The sequence below is a fragment of the Ceraceosorus guamensis genome, assembly GCF_003144195.1.
Source record: "Ceraceosorus guamensis strain MCA 4658 unplaced genomic scaffold IE81scaffold_27, whole genome shotgun sequence".
NCBI lineage: Eukaryota > Fungi > Basidiomycota > Exobasidiomycetes > Ceraceosorales > Ceraceosoraceae > Ceraceosorus > Ceraceosorus guamensis.
Genome location: NW_020290022.1, coordinates 82027 through 99516, shown reverse-complemented (window position 1 = coordinate 99516; position 17490 = coordinate 82027). Strand labels below are relative to the sequence as shown.

Here is a 17490-nt window from a genome sequence, read left to right as displayed (position 1 = left end):
CCTCCGACATTCAAACATCACTCATCCGCACTTCTCGCTTTCCATACTCTTTTGACCCTCCTGGAGAAGCTACACACGCCCTTGCTTGAGACTTGCAGTCGTCGACCATCGCACCCTGACCAGCCCACCCAAATCGTTCAGGACAGCCACCACTTACGACTTCGCTGCATCGATTGAATCGAGACAGTTGGACATCATGACGCTCGATCTCAACGCGCACCACGCGCTCGACTACAGCCTGGGTTTCATCCTCCTGGGCACCATGCTCAACATTTGGCTCTATGGCTTCAGTGTCGTGCAGACCTACCTGTAGTGAGTACTGAGGCGGCACTGCATCCATGCGCGCATTCACCCACTCGCGCAGTGATTCACCGCCCACACTGTCCGTGCTGACACCCACCCGCCGCTATGAATAGCTTCGTCAACTTTCCAAACGACAAGCGCCTCATGCGAATCTTCATCGCGGTGCTCTTCGTCGCCGACACTCTCCACACTGCATTGTGCAGCCACTTCACATACTTCTACTTGGTGTCCAACTTTGGAGATCTCGAGGTTGCTTCCGTCGCGACGCACACTTTCAGCGCCGATCCTATCCTCACCTCTGCTATCGCCATGATGGCCCAGGGTTTCTTTGCTTGGCGCATCTGGAAGCTCACGTCTCATTGGTGGATCTCTGCTGTGGTTGGTGTCACCGCCGTCATCAGCTTCCTCTCCTCCATCGGCACGACGATCGGTGTGGAGATCGTGCGCAAGTTTGCAGAGTTTCAAAAGTTTCAGGTCGCCGTCATTCTCTGGCTGGCTTGCGCTGCCCTTTGTGACATTATCATCACGTCTGCGCTGATCGCTACCCTGAACAAGAGCCGCACTGGTTTCCAACAGACCGACGACATCATCACTAAGCTCATCCGTCTCACGCTTCAGACTGGTCTACTCACGGCTGGCGTTGCGACCATCGATTTGATCCTTTTCGTTTGCTCCACGACGACTGCGCACCTGCTCTTCAACTTGCCTCTCGCGAAGCTTTACGTCAATTCGCTCATGTCCACCCTCAATGCTAGAGCTATGCTCCAAGACCGTCAACGCTACACCATGAACACCAGCTCCACCGGTGGTGCGACCAAGGAAGCTGCCGCCGTCTCTGGAGTGCGCAACACTCGCCACAGTCGATTTGTGCCTACGGCCTCCAACAACACGGTCACCGAGAATGGTCGTGGTACGAGCAGCTTCTTCCGCAAAAACGGCAGCAACGGTGGCGGCAACGGACACTTCTTGCGCCAGGCCCCTCGTGACGACGTCGAAGGAGGAATCCACATCATGACGATCGAGGAACGCTACGAGGATCCCGCTGGAGACGCTACCGCTATCGCTATGCTTCCTCAGGTCTCTCACGCTATGGCCGAAGAAGTCGATGGTCGCCGCTACGGTGCACACCCTTATGGCTTCGGCGCTCAGCCCAGCAGCAAGTCTGTCGAGACCGCCGACACGTTAGGGCAGGATGGCACTTCATCGGAAGAGGGCGTCCCGGCTGGCGCTGACACCGGCGTGCCGCGTCCTCAGGCTCACTAAGGAGCGCCGTTGCAAGGCAGACAGATGTTTTCGTCATCAGTCGCCTGAGCCAAGCGCTATCCTATGCGTGCATCCAATGTGGCCGCGCTCGTGAACGCCATCGCCTCTCGTCTCCATTGCGTCATCTACGTCTCCCCTCCAGCAGTCAGCATCGCAGCGTGAAGATTCGCAACCGCCAAGCAACAGTGGTTGAAGAATGTTTCCACCATGTATCATGATTATCTTCCTTGTCCCCACAACACTTTCGAGAAGCGCTCCGGACATCGACAGCCCATCCTATCGGAAGCTGCAGTCAAGGACGCAGGAGTTTTGCTACACTCTCTCGCCTGCTCTTCACGATCAAGAATCCCTTCCCAAAGAGCCAAGTCATCGATTCTTCCCAACACATTGTTTCTAGTACGCACAAGCACCATCAAGTCTCGTCTCTCTTGTCCCCTTCCCACAAAGCTTCACACCTGTCCCCGTCGTCCCACAAAGATTCACGACAGAAAGCCTCGTGAGCAGCTCGACGAGCCTCAGAGCTTTCAGTATCAGTCCGACCATCGGAATACCCATACATCGCAGACCGCAAATCGTGTGCCATGACGTGTGATCAACAGGCGCTGAGTGAGGTGCTTTTGTTATGGCAGAGTCTGTGAGTCCATCGCGCTTAGTCCACCTGCTATTTTCCTGGAACACGATGCTTCACAACCAAGGCTTCGAGCGGTCCGTATTTGCGGTCAAGTGTTCATTTCGGCCTTCCGCTAAGGCCGGAATGCAGAGCGCGAGTGGCCAGGCGGGAGTGTGCAACGTGGCACCTCGGTGCACGCGGCCACGCCTGTTTCGACGGCATGGTTCAAGCGTCCTCACCACTCAGGCCAGACGCGCAGGCCTCTGAAGAATGGTGACATTAGCGCCACACCTACATGAAGAAGTTGAGCAGGAGCATAGGACTCGTGACTAGTCTAGTCTTTTCTGCCTTGCTTTGCTTTGCGATCGTTTGAACGAGATGAGTGGAGCTTGAAGAATGGTGGACTAGAGGTGAGAGCAGAGTAAACGAAAGGAGTGGATCAATCACGAATCCCCTTTGGCCTTTCCTTTGATTCTAATGGTCGAGGCCACAACTCTTCTTCCTTTCTCTGCTTTTACTTCTGCTTCTGACACTGATATCGTCACCCATTTGTGGCTGCCGATGTGGCGTTATTATCGCCAAGTATTTGGATCTGTTGGTCTTCCTGGGTGGTTTCATTGCTCAGTTGGCCTTTCCTCGCGATGCGACTCTCGTCCGGCACACTCATTTTGGGGCAGACTTCATTATGTAGCATCCATATGCTACGCCAATCCGTGCTAACGGCCCTCAGTAGAGTATACGTACCCAGGTTCATTTGAGGCGGACTTCATATCGCCCTTTCACTCCGCCGAGTCAATTCGGCGCGAAGCACTAGACGCAAGAGGTGTATACAGGCACCCCGGGCTTAGGCTTTGTGCTGATGCTTCTTTTTCGATGTTCGACGACACCATCCTGAATGCCAGCTTTGTCGTCGTCGTTCACCGTTCAGCGTCTCATCAGCTTCAGCAAGCTCCGCACTGCACAGCAGCCAGACGTGGACCAGAATACAAAGGCTCAACACTGTTCCTGCTACTTTTGGCCTTTCGCTCGTCAAATCTCGATCGACCAGCGATACACCTTCCGCTTTGTACGCCAAGATGGCCGACCCGGAGCCTCGCGCCGATCTGGGGGCGGAGAGGAAGGAAGACGCTGTAGGAGGCGAGCCACATCCCGGCGCCAACGACCTGGGGCAAGCAAAGTCGGACGCAGTGCAAGACAGCGACCTGCCTCAGTCAGAATCGAGCGACGAGGGAGCTGCTGAAGCAGCAGCAGCAAGAGCAGGGCGGAATGATCCGCCTCGTAGCAGATCTGTTCCCAAGATAGGCTCGGTACCTGCACATCGAGCGCAGCAGGGTGAATCAAGAACTCATACGCCTTCCTCTTCCATCTGTAAAGCGTCCGAAATCTTGTCCGTCATTTCGGCTCTCGCTAGCGCGCCCAAAACCTCGGAAGCAGCGACCAAGGTGCATTTGGAGACGTTGAAGACTCGTCCCAGCTTGGCGTTGAGGATAGAGCTTTCTAGCGATTTGCAAGAATTGCTCTTTATCGATGACCAGTACGAAGTGGGCAGGAGCGCTGCCGACGATCTCAACGCCAATGGAGATCTTGATCAGCCTGTGGAACAAGTTGCAGTCGAGCGCACGGTCGAGATGGAGGCTAAAAGCGAGCTGCCACAGTCAACGGCTATGAAGGAGGAGGACGTGCAAGAGAGGCGTAATGCGGCAAAGCCTCAGCCGACCAAAGAGCAACAACGACTTGATGAGGACATGGAAGGCTCTGCCCAATCCACTTGCCTTGCAGACCTTGGCGTGCATCCACAAGCAGAACAAAAAAGAAGTGTTGTCGTCTTTCGCGCCAGATCGCAGGTGCCGGGATTCTTCAATTACAAAGGCAAGCATGTCGGTGCGCTCACAATCGGAATTGGCAGTCACGGACCTTTTGGTGAGCGAAGAAGGGACAAATGACTGTCGAGAGGCTCGACGCTGATGCTAGCCTGGTGCTCCGGCGTGCCAGTGTACGAAGCGCACCCGATCAGAGACACGTACGACGATTGGCTTCTGACGGGCCTGCCCCAGTGGGGTCTGCAAGGCTAGTGAGTGTTTGCAACCCTGACTTTCTTCTTTCCGCTCTGAGCACTGGCCGTTCGTGTCGTGCATCCCAATAGCAAGTGCCGAATGGACTATGGATTGAAAAGACAGACCCACAAGAGGATCTTCTTCACTGCGCCGGATGGCAAAAGGTACATGTGGTTGACCCACGATAGTACGCACAATATGGAGCTGTACCACGTCACCAGAGCCCAGTTGACGCTGTGCTGCGCTGAAGGTGAGTCCAACGGGCGGCGTTGTCAGCAACATCGAGATTTGACCTCTTGATTGGTCTCCTGACCCCCTTGAATTCTTGCCCTCCCAGTGCGAACCATCAAATTCGAAAGGGCAGGCAAACAGCGGTACATGACGCACATCTACCTTTGTGAGCCTTCACGCCCCTCGAAGAGAGAAGCGTACGCAAAGCTCAGCATCTATGCATCCATTTCCACAGATCCGGACGATGCCGAAAAAGAGACGACAGCGATCGCTGACGTCGCCTTGACGTGCGCGTCGTACATCGCAGCTGCGTGAGTCTCGAGTCTGTAAAGCCTGCGTTAGCTTGCGGCTTGTCGAGCGGTACTGATCAGACCTTCGCGCACGGCTGATCCTCCTAATTTTAGCACTCTTCGCAAGGAAGCAAGCGGCCGATGGCCTGTCTTCGAGAACCTTGACTGAGGCTGCGAGGCGCGTTCGAGTGCGTGAGCATCGAGCGTCGTGGGTACGGAGCTGGTGATGTTGGAGCAAGCAGGAACCTTCGTTCCTTTCCTCACAACGATGGCGAAGCCTTCATCTATTGGCAGAAGAGGTGACAGAGAGTGAGAAACGACGTGTGTTGAAGAGTGGCAAGGCGTACTGAATCTCGGAATCGACAATCTGCCTAGCGATGCAAGACGGACCCAAATTATGACTGTGCTGAGCTCACGAACACCACCTCGTCTGAATCAGCTACCATGGGAGCCGAGCCGTTGGGCATACCAGCAGGATGCAAAGAATCTCGCGGCGAAGCGAGAGGTGCAGCACTGATTGTCTTCTTCTTTGGTTGCTGCCCTGCAGAGCCGTTGAGGGTATGGGCCGCAAGTTGTTTCTCGATAAATTGCAGAATGTCTGAAGCTGCGCGATGCAGCAGGTCAATTGGACGCTCCCTCGTGCCAGGAGGCGCAGCAGCTTCGATGGGGCGAGTAGATCCACGACCCGTCAGTCGACGCTCATTGAAGTGAGAGCAGCAAGCCACGCGGTCCAAACTCACGAGCACGTTCAATGTTGCCAAGCCTTCGCCCGAAACGCTCTTGCGCCCCAACCGCAAAGAGTGCGTGATCGTGGGGCAGGAATACTTTAGAAACCTGGCCGTACCACGCTCTGAGCTCGGGCCTATCCTTTGGCAGGACCGGTATGGTGCTATGCGCGAGGACATGTACGATTGCTTTGACTTGCTTCGTGAATTGGGTCGGCTCGCGATTCTTCAAGAGAGTCATGATGGCTTCGCATGCGGAGCCATGTCCGATCAAGATGACGTCGGTCTTTGCTCCCAGCACCAGCGAGAGGTAATTGTCCCAGATGTACAGCAGCAACTGGTCGGCGGCCGTTTGCACCTTCTGAAGGCGGGATAGAGCCTCTCCAGATGCGACTGCGTCCACAGCATGTTCGTTCGATGCTGCTAGAGAAGGCACACTGACATCCAGAATGCCAATGTCTCGTGCCAGAGCCCAATCCAAGATGGTGCGAGTGGCATCGACAAGGTGCGCTGCTTCCTTTTCAGCGTAAATGTCAAGTCCCGGGCGCTCGATACGCACGTCGCCAAGGCTATGAGCGAACAGCAAGATCGTCTAGGTGTCCAGAGGTGTCTCCTTGTCAAGTTCGTGAACAACTTTGTTACAATCGCTGCAACTCACCTTGCGCGGCGGCGTACGATCAAGTAGGTCGGCGCTGCATATAACACTCCCACGACAATCATACTGCCCTTCATCATCATCCTCCTTGCTGTGCGGAAGGGTCATGACGTTGCGACCTTTGCCTCTCACTACTCCCGTCTCGTCCACGATGGTTTCCTTTGGGTCACCCATCGGAATGAGAGCAAGAGGCAACGTACTGAGCAGCTCCGCCTCTCGATGCGATCGCAAGACATCAGAGAGAGAGTAGGCTGGCAAGCCAGCATCGTCGTAGGCTGAAGGATCGTTGTCGTCCCAGTGGATGCTCCTCCAATACCTTGATTGGGCCCTTTTTACCTGTCTGATGGTCGCCGAGGCAAGCGCGTTGCAAGTGAGATTAGCCGGCATAGGAGCCGGATCGCCGAGCAGCGTCTCGGTCACCTTCAGGGCAGAGTTGGCGATAGCCTCCAGATTGTATCCGCCTTCGAGCGCAGCCACACACCTTCCTTCGGCCAGTCCACTGAGCATGTACGTCATGTGGGCATAGGCGGCAGGCAAGACTAAACATTCTCCAAGCGGGTCCCCATAAGCGGCGTCGAAGCCTGCACTGATGATGACAAGGTCCGGGTTGAACTCATACGCGATGGGCATGACGATGTGTTGAAATGCCGCAATGTACTCTCCATCACCCATGCCCGCGGCTGGCCAAGGGATGTTGACGTTGAAGCCGCAGCCCGCACCCCCTCCCACCTTGTCCATGCCGCCATCTTCTCCTCCAGGGAAGAATTTGCCGTCTTCGTGTCGATGCACGGATATGTAGAGCACGTTGGGATCTGACCAGAAGGCGTCTTGTGTACCGTTTCCGTGGTGCACGTCCCTGGTGGACGTTGCGCCACGCTTCCTCAGCACAAAATAGCGGTTCTCGACTTTAGCTCACGGTGCTGCACTCACCAATCCAGGATGAGAACCCTTTTGACGGGCTTGACCGCATTCTTGTACTTCTCCATGACCCACTTTGTCGCAATAGCCACGTTGTTGTAGAAACAGAAGCCCATGCTCTTCGAAGGCTCTGCATGATGGCCCGGAGGCCTAACGATTGCAAAGCCATTCCTGATGGTACCCGAGACCACAGCATCGACCATTTCAATTACGCCCCCAGCACTCAGCCGTGCACACTTGGCGCTGTGCTGGTTGATATACAGGGATGAAGACGCTTCAAGTTGCTGCGAGATTAAGCCAAGCACATCCAGAGTATGGACTGACACAAAGACGCGAGAGAGCCATCAGGTCAGTCCGCCGTTCTCAACATCATGCGTGCTGGCCACTGCTTTCACTCACACGCAGTAATTTCCACGCCATCCCAAACTCCTTCCTCGTGTACCAGCATGGTCTCCTCTTTCGTGACCTCGCGAATGTTGATCTTCTTCATTCTCATTGCACAACCATGCGCAACCAATTTTTGATAAATTTCAGAGATTCGTTTGGGTTGTTCAGGATGCCGATCGTACACTTCTGGATCCTCGTCCATGTTTTGCGGCGGGCAGTGCAGCATCATGGCAGGAGAGTAGACCAGTCCTGTTCTCAGCACATCGGGATGAGCGGGAAGTCCATGCCTTGGTTGTACGGAGGGGGCGTACTGCAAGACTTGGCCAGCAGCCAGCTGAAGATTCGAAGCCTGCAATGTCCGTAACAGCAATTCGCCGCTTTCTGCAAGATCTATGGAGGCCGACATGCCTATACCACCTGGCCCGGCTGGAAGACCTCGTGCAAGTTCCGCCACTGCGTTCAGGTCTAGAGAAGGATCTGGATTAGCGACGAGGTCGACCAGCTCCTGAGGAGTCGAAATGCTTCTACTTTCAGGGTAGAGAACTCCCTGGGGATGCCATGCTGGCGTCCTCTGGGGTTCTGAAGTGACCACGTGAGCTTCTGAAGCCTTCGCCTCAGACAGATCAGCAAAACTCTTCGCGTCGGCAATCTCGCTTGGTGCTGAAGTGGTGGCCGGGTCTGCTAGTGCTCCGACTGGCGAGGCAAAGGCCTCTGATGTCGAGTCGCGATCGAATCTTTGCACTGTGCTCGAGGTGACAGTGTTTGCGACAGGTCGCACCAATTGAGCTGACTCCGCTGTCCTCTGAGCCGCAGTAGCGCGAGCCGCAGCCTGCAGCGCCTCTTCATAGGGTACCTCTCCTTGCACGCTCCCCATGGCGCGTGGCCGACTGCCATCCATGAGCACTGAGGGGCCAGCGTGAGAGTGGGTCTGCGATCGGCTGGGCGATGCGGAAGAAAGGCTACGCTCTGGCGGTGCAGGGCTCTTGAGCACATCTGCTAGCCTGATACCAGGACCTGCGAGCGAGGTGGATATCGCAACGCTCCGAGGCTCCGCTGCACTTGCGGCCTGCTCTCCAGGTGCGGCGTCGACCGCTTCCCGAGGTGGTGGTGTCGCCAAGCGCGATGAGGAGGGACCTTCCGCGGGGTCTTCCATTTCCACATCTTCGCCTGCATTGGCAGCATTTGTGACGACCTGTCTCTGAACGTGCGGCGTTGCTTGTGGCTGCCCCGAGGCTGGTGGTTCTTGCGGGAGCCCTTCCACGCTACCAGAGATCTCTTCGGCTTGCGCAGAGTCAGATTCTTCGGAAATGATCAAAGCTGCTTCTTGCTTCGTTTGACCACTCAAGGTATTGCGCGAGGTGCTAGCGATGCTAGACACTGGTGGAAGTTCTTCGTCATCCGAATCGTCGATCATGATCACCTCTGGCGGGCCTTGCGTAAAAGGACCTTGGCTAGATCGTTGTGACATTTTTGTCCCTGTTGATCCGCCGCAGGCAAGGTGTCTGGGTACGCCCTAGCGCTGCTGAGCAGTCTCTCTTAGCTTGCTGTGATCGACTGTAGCGAGCCGTGTCGTGGACGCTAGGTGGATGCCAACTGCCGATATGGAAGGAGCGGGGCCGGAATAAGATGAAATCTTGAAATCAAAATCAAGAATCATCGTGAATGTCACGACATCCGTGATCGTCGTGCAGCTTTGCAGCGAAGCTCCAGACGCGCGCGGCGGGCAATCACGTGGTCACATGCACTTGCGCACCCGATCGTAAGCATGCACACAGCACGCCTCCACTCACGACTCGTGACTTCCTGTTCTACGGAAGTTAAAGTTGTGGTGAGTGAGCGTAGCGCTGCACGGCGTTTCGTCACTACCTCGATCTCACGATCCCTTCATACTCGGTTATTTTCTTGCAAATCCCGGAGCTAGGCGCGCAGCACTGACCAATCTTTGCGAGTGATATGCGCATGGGATCGCGGTAGCCGCCTACTGCAGCACGGATCGGACGTCGGGGCGCGCTTCGGCGAGAAGCCGCTTTTTCGCCGAGCTGGGGAAGCACAACAAGGCGGTGCCTCCAGGGGTGAAGCTCGAGCGACGCAGTCAAAACATCGACTCATCCTGCTACAATTGTGAGTGGTCCCATACAGAGCGTAGCGAAACGACAGCACTGTAGCTCAGACGTGCTGAAAACCGTGCGCAAGGGGTCTGCCGACTACACGCGGCTTAGGCTGGAGGTTCATCGAGAACGAAAATACGCTACGCCAAAAGCCACCTGGAGGGTGCCGTTCGCTAGTGGAGACTTGGCCAAGAAGCAGGAGCCGCCGTGTCTCGAGATGCCAAAGTACACGCAGTCACAACGAGACGTCTTAGCGCTATATCGCAGAGGGCTGCGGGCTATCAGAGGTAAACCACAGGTGAGTCACGGCGATCGACATCTGCAAACTCGTAGATTGCTGGCGTCAAATGGCATCGAGGAGAGCTTGGTGCGCGCAGCAGCTATAGAAGTGACCGGGGACCTTCCAAGCGCAACTCAAGGACCGCTGACCGCACCTTATCCACTTCGATGCTTACCTCGTCTCCCCTCTTCAGCCCGCGCAGCCTCACTTCGTCACCTACCTGCGCCACGCCTTCAGAGCGCCGAGCCAGGGTGGAGGCGTTAAGCGCAGAGACTTCGCGGCTATAGACTATTTGATGAGAAAGGGGAGGAAAATGGTAGAGGATGTCTTTGAGAGCTCTGGAGTTAAGGACATCCATCTACCCCCCGGCGCGGAAGAGTTTGCACAAAAGAGGCGGCGGAAATAAGATCGAAGCCTCAACGGCCAATGACCTGACTGTTCGACAGCGCTTGAACACCTGGACTTGTAGTGTATGGCAGACGTCGATACATCGCTCCGCGTGGGTATCCACCATTGTGCTAGGCACCGCCGTCGTCGAGACTCGTTTTTAGCTTCAAATGCAGAGATGCTTTTTTGGGCGCAATACCTAGGAAAGTGGTGCCAGGTATCGATCGAGAACGGCCAATTGGCCCATGGAGCGCACATGAGCACCCCACCGACGCAGAGTTCCGCGAGGTTTAAGGGAAAAACCTTGGAACAGGTCCAGAGTCTAAGGGTACAGTGGGCGCCTTAATCGGAGCAGTCGCGCAAAGGCGTCGCACTACAAGCTGCGGCCGTGCCTTGGCAGCGGGTACTGCGCAGGGTCCTGGCCCGAATTGACTCCAACAAGCAACCGAAATTGTGCGTCTCTCTTCAGAAGGTATAAAAAGAGCCTGCAGATGGCATGCCGAGGATTTCTGAAGATCTCTCACCATGCTGTGCATGATCTCCCGGCTCACAATCACTCCAGACAGCCCCACGTATTCGAGCTGCCTCGAAGGCTTGCCAGGCAAACCCTACACCTCAGCCCATCGCAACTTCGCTCATCTGCAGGATTCGGAGCCGTAATTGGTCCATCCTCTTCGCCTCAGGAAGGCCACAGCTACGAGCCCCTTGAGGACACTTCGTCGCTGACACGCGAGCTGCGCTCGTATCTCTCTCAACAGGTCGTCTAAATTACAAAGATCTGGAATCAAGTCCTTCCACACCCGCCAGTACTCACCTTGTCGCTTCGTCATCACCCGCACTCACCACCTGTCGGGAACGCTTTCAGGAACCTTTGTCAAGAATTTTCACAGCCCCTCCACTCTTCCAACATGCGCCTACTCGCCTACTTCATGGCCTCGCTTTGCATCCTAGTTGATGCGGCTGTTGGGGCTCCCTTCCCTCAGCCTCAAACGAGGGCTCATGCGCACGCCCAAGCGTTCGCGCAAGCACAAGCAAGCTCAGCATCGGGCCCAGCATCAGGACCTCAGGCAGACGCTCAATCAGTCGCGCAGATGCAGTCGCAGATGCAATCGCTACTTTTCCAGGATCCAGAGCCTCAAGGTGAGCTGTGAGATGCTTGTATCAAGTGACCATCCTCGTCTTTCTCCGATAGCTCACGCTTTGCCGCTGCCTCTGCCCGACATAGTATGGTCCTATGCAAAGATGTCAGAGATGAATGATCCGGTCAACGCGCACAAAGCTTGGGCCATGGCGTGCATGAAGAGACACAAGAAGCTGGCCTCCAAGCTCATTGCACCCTACACCATCTACGCGGTAGAAGCTGGTTCAAAGATGGTAGGCGTTTCCTGCGTCGCTTTCGTCAAGGGGCCTAATGGAAAAGAGACGCAACCTCTAGATCTCACTGGTGCGGTGGGCACCGCGCTGAAGTGGGACCACATCGTACCTGGCTCCAGGAAGACACCTTGTCAAGAGGGCGAGGTCCCAGGCCAAGGCAAGGCCAAGTGCAGTACCAGGTCCCCAAGCAATCCTAGTGGCAAGAAGCTGACGCCGCAGCAAATGCAGCAGCAGCAGCAGGAAGCGCAACAAGCGCACCAATTGCAGCAAACAGGTGCTCAACGGCAAATGTCACCCGAGATGGTTGCTGCCCTGATGGCTGCTCAACAGGGTCAAGCCGCAGGCTTAGGAGCGGCTGAGATGAGTGCAGGTGGTAGTCCAGCGTCAAGCTTCGGCTTGCTGCCCACCTCTGGCAGTAATCCAGTCTATAGCTCTCCGCTGGGCTCGCCTACCTACGGCGGTCTAAGTGCGAGCTCAGGCATGTCTACCAACGCTATTGGAGGCCTAGGAGGATCAAGATTGCCTGCATACGCGACCAGCAGAGCTGGCTCAGTGTCAACATCTCATGCTAGCGCTGATGGCGCATCAGACAGCGATCCCCGCACCCAAGCTCTCACGAACGCTATATCCAACAGCAGAGCCTCGAGCGCGACGCGTAATGCCCATGACTATACTTCATGAGCCACCAAGATCCGTCTAGCGTGCTGGGAGGTGCTCCTCGTTACTCCTCTGATCCCCTTGAATCTCATGCTTCTTTACCGATCAGAAGACGTTGACGTCTGATCTGCCGCCTTGCACCTCTCCCGCCTTGACGCCTAGCCTAGGGCCTGAGGGCGATGTGTCCGAAAGAAAGGGGCTGCCCTCGCTCGCCGTCATCTCAAGTGCGATTGGAGTTCTCCGGATACAAGAGCGTAAGGAGGAGTCACAAGAAAGTCGCGACGTTTAGGTGAGCATGCGCAGTCTGCTGCACGACTGCATAGAGGGTCTCTGTGTTGACATCTTCGTGCATGGAGGAACTCCTTTGAAAATATTCGTGATTGTAATGGTGGTAGTAGTAGTAGTATTGCTCTGAATCAGGGGTATCGCAAAGTTGAGTGATTCGTGGAAGTTTTGCAGGTCTTCCGAGGACAAAGATGAGGTGCTGCTCTGCTCGCTGGCAGCTTATGAAACAAAGTTGAGAGAATCAATGCCAAGTCCTCGGCGTACTTGTATGATCGCTACGAGCTCCTTGATCGACTCTTCCAAAATCACAACATTGTCCAGCACATCGGAAAGTGTAGGTCCGTCGAGCTTTGTTGTAACGTTGAGTGACGTCGCCTTTATGGCGTTGGGATCATCGTCGTCATCAGCGCCGGGCAAATAATATCCATCCGTTTCACTTGAAGGGGACTTGGGCGACCGCAAGGAATCATTGGAGGGTTCAGCATCGCTGTCTCCATCCACATGACTATGTCTGCGCGCGAATCGAGTGCGCTTGGTGGGCTTGGCAGGCGCATTGAGCAAATCTATCATTTGCTGTCTCTGTCGCTCTGCCTCTTCCGCAGCTCGAACAGAATCGGACCATTCTCCCGCTGCTGGAATGCGTGACAGCCTCGCCGATACACGCACCGCAGTCGTGTGTGCGTAGTGCTGTGCGAAGGGCTGCACGGGAGGCGCGGCCACCACATTTTGGGTAGGAACGTCCACTGCACTCTTTGTCGTAGCGCTGCTGGCTTTCGACGCTCTACGTCCAAACCAACGAGCGAAGCTGCTTTCCTTCTTTGCACCCTCTGCGGCTCCAACGTCACCATCAGACTGCACGCTTGGCTCTGCTCCTTTTGGCTTCCCGCTACGCTGAGCCTGGGAGTCAGCGACTTCCTCTGGAAACCCATCAGACGCAGTAGCGCTTGGAGGGAGTGGCAAGGCCACAGACTCTTGTTGCTCTTCGATTTCGAGCTGGACGCCGAGATGATCCCAAAGAGTCTGCAGTCGTTTCGACTCAATCGTTCCGGGAGCACTGAGGCTAGGTGGTGCAGGTGAGGATTTTTCATCGACAAGTTCGCTCGCGATGCTCTCCAGTCCTAGTGCGTCGTTCAGATTCTCTACAAATGTCAGTCCCCTTCGACGTTCGTCCAGAAGCCGATCAAAGCCTGGCACCTCAGCACGATAGCGCCAAATTTGAGATGCGAGAGATCGAAGGATGCCTACGACGATTGGTACGGTCACTCTGGCTGACGCATCGTCACTTGAGCTGAGTGCATTGCGCTTTTGCTTCCAGGCTGGCTCGAGGCCCCAGAAGGAAGCGACGCCGGCGGTCTCGTCTTCTTCTCCCTCGTCCGAGGAGTCATCTCCATCTACTTCAAGGGCAGTGGGGTCGGCAGAACCTCTGGTCTCGGGAACCGCATGCCCGCCACTGACCGCCGCTCCGCGTTCAAAGACAAGCCAGCCTTCGAGACTTCGATATGGGCAGAGGGCAAGTGCGGAAAGCACACCTGTCAATGCAACATTCTCCTCTGGCGAGTGTGCGAAGAACCTCTGCAGAGAGCGCAACAGAGAGGTCAAAGCTCTATCACGAGCTTCGAGCTTGTGTGGAAAGGGCGCACAGGTGCTCGTGCCTCCGCTCGAAAGGCCGGCAAAATGCAGACGGCGACTCGAAGGAGAACGTCCGAGAGATCGCTGGCTGCTGCTGCTCCGAAGCCGTTGGGACGGCGGACTCACTACCGGATCCTCGGATCCGCTTTCTAACAGCCGCAATCCATCTTGATATGTGCTTTGCCGAAACAGAGCGTCTTCGGCATCGCGCAGGTAGTGCTCATAGCCCGCATTCCATAAACTATCGCCACCCTTCGGTGTCTCGGAATTCCACTGCTCTATGGAGGAGACGAGGGAGAAAAGAATATCGATCTCTTGGACATGCTGCGCTAGGGTCAGGCCTGGTACTGAGATCTTTCCGCGAATGGCCGCGTTCTCATCGGTGCGAAGCGCTCCTGGGTAGACGAATTGCTCATCACCATCTTCGTCCGGAGTGCCAGACTCGGGAGCGTCGGAATCTTTCGGGATGAACGGGAACGGAAAAGCTGTGGCTTGTTCGTCGTGGCGGGCAGTCAGGAATCCTTCGATGGCGAAGCGGCCATGTTTGGCGAGAAGCGTAGAAGCGAGTCTGAGCGCCGCAGTCGTTGTTGCCGCCCCTTTGCCTTGGGCTATATGATCCAGTATCAAATCTCTCAGATCGTATCGTCCTTCGCCTGTAAAGTGCTTCGCCTCTCGCGCGCCATGCTGTTGTTGAATCTCATGCAGCGCTACACTTCTCCTTCTAGCATGCTTGCGTTTCTTGGCCGTGTCCGGTGAGAGCGAGATTGTCTCTTGTTGGGAGCCGCGTCGAGACATTGATACCCCTTCCTGCTGGTTAGTATCGTCTGTGTCCAGCTCATCGCCAACAAGCCATCCCACGACGACATCCGCAAGCGGACTTTCATCCTCTATGGCTTGCAGCAGCACGTCGAGATAGCACATGACCGCAACCGAGCTGTTGTCCGCGTCCGAGCATTCCAACAAGCTAGGGTTTAGGATGTTTCTGAGGAAGCTTTTCCGAATAGACTCTGCTAGTCTGGACGTCAAGGCAGCTGCAGCGGTCGCCAATTCCGGATCAGAGATGGATGAGGAAGCTGCTGTCTGAGCAGTACGCATGACAAGTTGAATGAACTCAGTCAAATCTACCAGTACGCGCAGCTGCGTCTGAACTTCTGGAGCTGACGAGTCGACGAGACCCAGATCGTCTTCCTCTCCCAAGGTAGTCTCATCGTGTAGAACGCCGTCTCCTAGGCTCATTCCGCCGCCGAGCATACTAGGGCCCTTGCCTGGTTGATCCGCCGCTCGTTGACGCTTGATGAGAATTCTAGGTGGTAGCAGCCCGTACACCGCGCCCAAGCCGGCGCCTAGCACGTCAGCAAAGTCACTTTCGACGAGATGATTGGCCAGCGCTCTACTTGTAGTCCTTTCAGCCTCGAGGAGGATCGTATCTTCGCCTTCGTGACGAGCGTCCCTTCCGGTCGCTGACGTGGGTGCTCCTCTCCTGCCTCTTCGAAGATTGTGGGTTGGAGCAAATGCTCGTGTAAACAAGAAATACAATCCGGACCGTGCGAGCTCTCCGGTCTTGGACTCTCGATGTGCGAAGCGAAGGAGGTGCGTGAGCAAGGCAAAGTCGTACACAACCTTTGCGTTTGACGGAGTGCTCGATCTAGGTCCTTCTTCAATGGCTGCATTTGTACGTTCTGCGCTTGAATCTGCCGCGTCAGACATAGGCTCTGTGGGCCCAGCTCGAACAGTAGCTGTTGAGGCGGAGCTGCCGGCTGGGCTAGCGGGTCGCGCGCCAGCATCATCAGCTCGATCCTCGGGTGCATCGCTGCTGCTGGCCTGTATTTTTGCGTGAGCCTCTCTGAAGAAGACAGGCAAAAGCTCCGGCGTGTTCCGCAGTCTGCTAGCAATGCGGCATAGCAGCTCTACCAAAGCATGTTCTTCGGCGCTTCCTGGTCTGACCGCTACTGACACCTCTGCATCCTCGTTCTCCTCTTCTTCCAGACTGTCCACAGAGAAGGTCTCATCGCTGTCCGAGCCACCGAGCGCGGCTTTTCGTTCGGCATCGCCGGTGCATACACGCAGTAGTCGAGCTAAAGGTCCATGAACACCAGGCGAAGCCAAGAAAGGCGCCGGAAGCTCGACGGTGAGCCGAGAAAAGAGCTCAACTACGTGGACCAGGACACCAGGAGGCTTGTCGGAAGATGTAAGCTTGAGCAGCGTCGCAAAGACTGTTTGAAGGGTCGAAATGTCACAAGATGAATGAGCCACACACAATCTCACGCACGGATCAGTAGCTAATGCAGCTTGGATCGAACGAGCAACGCCCCACACTCACCATCTTCATCGAGCGCCCAGGCTAAACCTTCTGCGCTCTCCCCTTCTCCCGTATCGCCCTGAGTGACCAGATCATCGGCCAGTCTACGCATCCTCTTTGGTATATCCGACCTCGAGACACCATGATGAAGGACGGCTTGATCAGGCTGTTGCAGAGTGCTTCGTAAGGATTCCCAGTTGGATTTGAGAGGTTGCAAAGGATCTGCTGAGCTTGAGGCGACATTCTGGCGCGATGAGCTTCGTCGCAACCGCGAAATCAAATCCATCCTCGTCCACTTTGCGGATCAGCAGCTGCCGATCCCTTCGACTGGTCGACAAGATTACAGCGATCCGCTTTACACGTCTGCGAGTGGAGTAGTAAGGATCAGGCGCCCGCATGAGCAGTGGTGCCCAGAGCAAATCTTGAATGGATGAACCCGCAGATGAGTCACTTCTCGAGGTATGCGGGAACGACAGTCACGATCGACGTTGTGTGGGGCGTTGGGTCGTTCGGGAACGCACGCCTTGCTTTCCTTCGTGATTGCCCTACACCTACAATAGGTACGGTACCGGCGCGGTATACATATATAGCTACGCGCACATGAATCGTGCAATCAATCACCTTCACAAGCGAAAGCTGTGCTGCAGCAATTGGCCACATAGCGTGGCGGGCGTTTCGTGCGAGAGGTGTAGGGTTGTCGCGTTTTCGAACTTTCAACCCGCGACGATACTGCGCGTTGCGCTTGCTGGATTGAGTCGTGTGTCAAGAAAGAAGGCTCATCATGATTCACACTGTGATCATGTCGACATGACATCCTCCTTCGCCAACAAAACATCCACTCCTCTCACTGTCAGCATCTTTTCTCTCGCACCACACCACAAGACGGTTCCTATTTCCGAGGCGTTGCCGATCAGTCACAAAGCGCATTCATTCACGCTATTGGCCAGTGACCTCCAGAAAACTGGAACCAACACTTACCGGGAAGCATTCCACCCCGTAGTGCTGCAGCACGTTGCAGTCGGCACCCAAACATCA

The 17490-nt window shown here is 55.6% G+C and overlaps 7 protein-coding genes across 7 annotated transcripts; 5 read left to right on the top strand and 2 right to left on the bottom strand.

The window, feature by feature from the left end:
• Positions 1 to 73: 73 nt before the first annotated feature.
• On the top strand, positions 74 to 1670 carry IE81DRAFT_117480 (hypothetical protein). Its single transcript, XM_025510162.1, has 2 exons — positions 74 to 312; positions 417 to 1670. Exons 1-2 carry the CDS (start codon positions 197 to 199, stop codon positions 1564 to 1566), a joined length of 1266 nt encoding a protein of 421 aa, XP_025369816.1. The 5' UTR covers positions 74 to 196; the 3' UTR covers positions 1567 to 1670.
• Positions 1671 to 3074: 1404 nt separating this feature from the next.
• On the top strand, positions 3075 to 4961 carry IE81DRAFT_117423 (hypothetical protein). Its single transcript, XM_025510160.1, has 4 exons — positions 3075 to 4096; positions 4169 to 4247; positions 4320 to 4480; positions 4568 to 4961. The coding sequence occupies exons 1-4, from the start codon at positions 3253 to 3255 to the stop codon at positions 4774 to 4776; spliced, it is 1293 nt and encodes a 430-aa protein (XP_025369815.1). The 5' UTR covers positions 3075 to 3252; the 3' UTR covers positions 4777 to 4961.
• Positions 4962 to 5146: 185 nt separating this feature from the next.
• Positions 5147 to 8904, bottom strand: IE81DRAFT_330025 (Arginase/deacetylase; the record flags this gene model as incomplete). Its single annotated transcript, XM_025515175.1, has 5 exons — positions 5147 to 5409; positions 5492 to 6068; positions 6135 to 7011; positions 7062 to 7368; positions 7449 to 8904. The coding sequence occupies 5 exons, from the start codon at positions 8902 to 8904 to the stop codon at positions 5147 to 5149; spliced, it is 3480 nt and encodes a 1159-aa protein (XP_025369814.1).
• An 863-nt stretch (positions 8905 to 9767) lies between these two features.
• On the top strand, positions 9768 to 10215 carry IE81DRAFT_276958 (hypothetical protein; the record flags this gene model as incomplete). The annotated part of the gene is made up of 2 exons (XM_025511472.1): positions 9768 to 9842; positions 10018 to 10215. Coding segments are annotated over 2 exons (273 nt in total), but the record flags the coding sequence as incomplete, so codon positions are not given.
• A 370-nt stretch (positions 10216 to 10585) lies between these two features.
• IE81DRAFT_117373 (hypothetical protein) lies at positions 10586 to 11071 on the top strand. Its single transcript, XM_025510159.1, has one exon. It carries the CDS (start codon positions 10703 to 10705, stop codon positions 10976 to 10978), a length of 276 nt encoding a protein of 91 aa, XP_025369812.1. The 5' UTR covers positions 10586 to 10702; the 3' UTR covers positions 10979 to 11071.
• On the top strand, positions 10795 to 12506 carry IE81DRAFT_117346 (hypothetical protein). The gene is made up of 2 exons (XM_025510157.1): positions 10795 to 11351; positions 11437 to 12506. Exons 1-2 carry the CDS (start codon positions 11120 to 11122, stop codon positions 12264 to 12266), a joined length of 1062 nt encoding a protein of 353 aa, XP_025369811.1. The 5' UTR covers positions 10795 to 11119; the 3' UTR covers positions 12267 to 12506.
• IE81DRAFT_117371 (hypothetical protein) lies at positions 12507 to 17029 on the bottom strand. Its single transcript, XM_025510158.1, has 2 exons — positions 16477 to 17029; positions 12507 to 16369 (listed from the first exon to the last, which is right to left on the bottom strand). The coding sequence occupies exons 1-2, from the start codon at positions 16739 to 16741 to the stop codon at positions 12747 to 12749; spliced, it is 3888 nt and encodes a 1295-aa protein (XP_025369810.1). The 5' UTR covers positions 16742 to 17029; the 3' UTR covers positions 12507 to 12746.
• Positions 17030 to 17490: the final 461 nt, after the last annotated feature.

Coding starts and splice junctions, on each gene's coding strand:
- IE81DRAFT_117480 (XM_025510162.1), top strand. CDS start 197: ATGACGCTCGATCTCAACGCGCACCACGCGCTCGACTACAGCCTGGGT. Junction 313..416: donor GTCGTGCAGACCTACCTGTA/GTGAGTACTGAG, acceptor CGCTATGAATAG/CTTCGTCAACTTTCCAAACG.
- IE81DRAFT_117373 (XM_025510159.1), top strand. CDS start 10,703: ATGGCATGCCGAGGATTTCTGAAGATCTCTCACCATGCTGTGCATGAT.
- IE81DRAFT_117423 (XM_025510160.1), top strand. CDS start 3,253: ATGGCCGACCCGGAGCCTCGCGCCGATCTGGGGGCGGAGAGGAAGGAA. Junction 4,097..4,168: donor TGGCAGTCACGGACCTTTTG/GTGAGCGAAGAA, acceptor CCGGCGTGCCAG/TGTACGAAGCGCACCCGATC. Junction 4,481..4,567: donor GACGCTGTGCTGCGCTGAAG/GTGAGTCCAACG, acceptor TTGCCCTCCCAG/TGCGAACCATCAAATTCGAA.
- IE81DRAFT_117346 (XM_025510157.1), top strand. CDS start 11,120: ATGCGCCTACTCGCCTACTTCATGGCCTCGCTTTGCATCCTAGTTGAT. Junction 11,352..11,436: donor CCAGGATCCAGAGCCTCAAG/GTGAGCTGTGAG, acceptor TGCCCGACATAG/TATGGTCCTATGCAAAGATG.
- IE81DRAFT_117371 (XM_025510158.1), bottom strand. CDS start 16,741: ATGGATTTGATTTCGCGGTTGCGACGAAGCTCATCGCGCCAGAATGTC. Junction 16,370..16,476: donor CTGGGCGCTCGATGAAGATG/GTGAGTGTGGGG, acceptor CCCTTCAAACAG/TCTTTGCGACGCTGCTCAAG.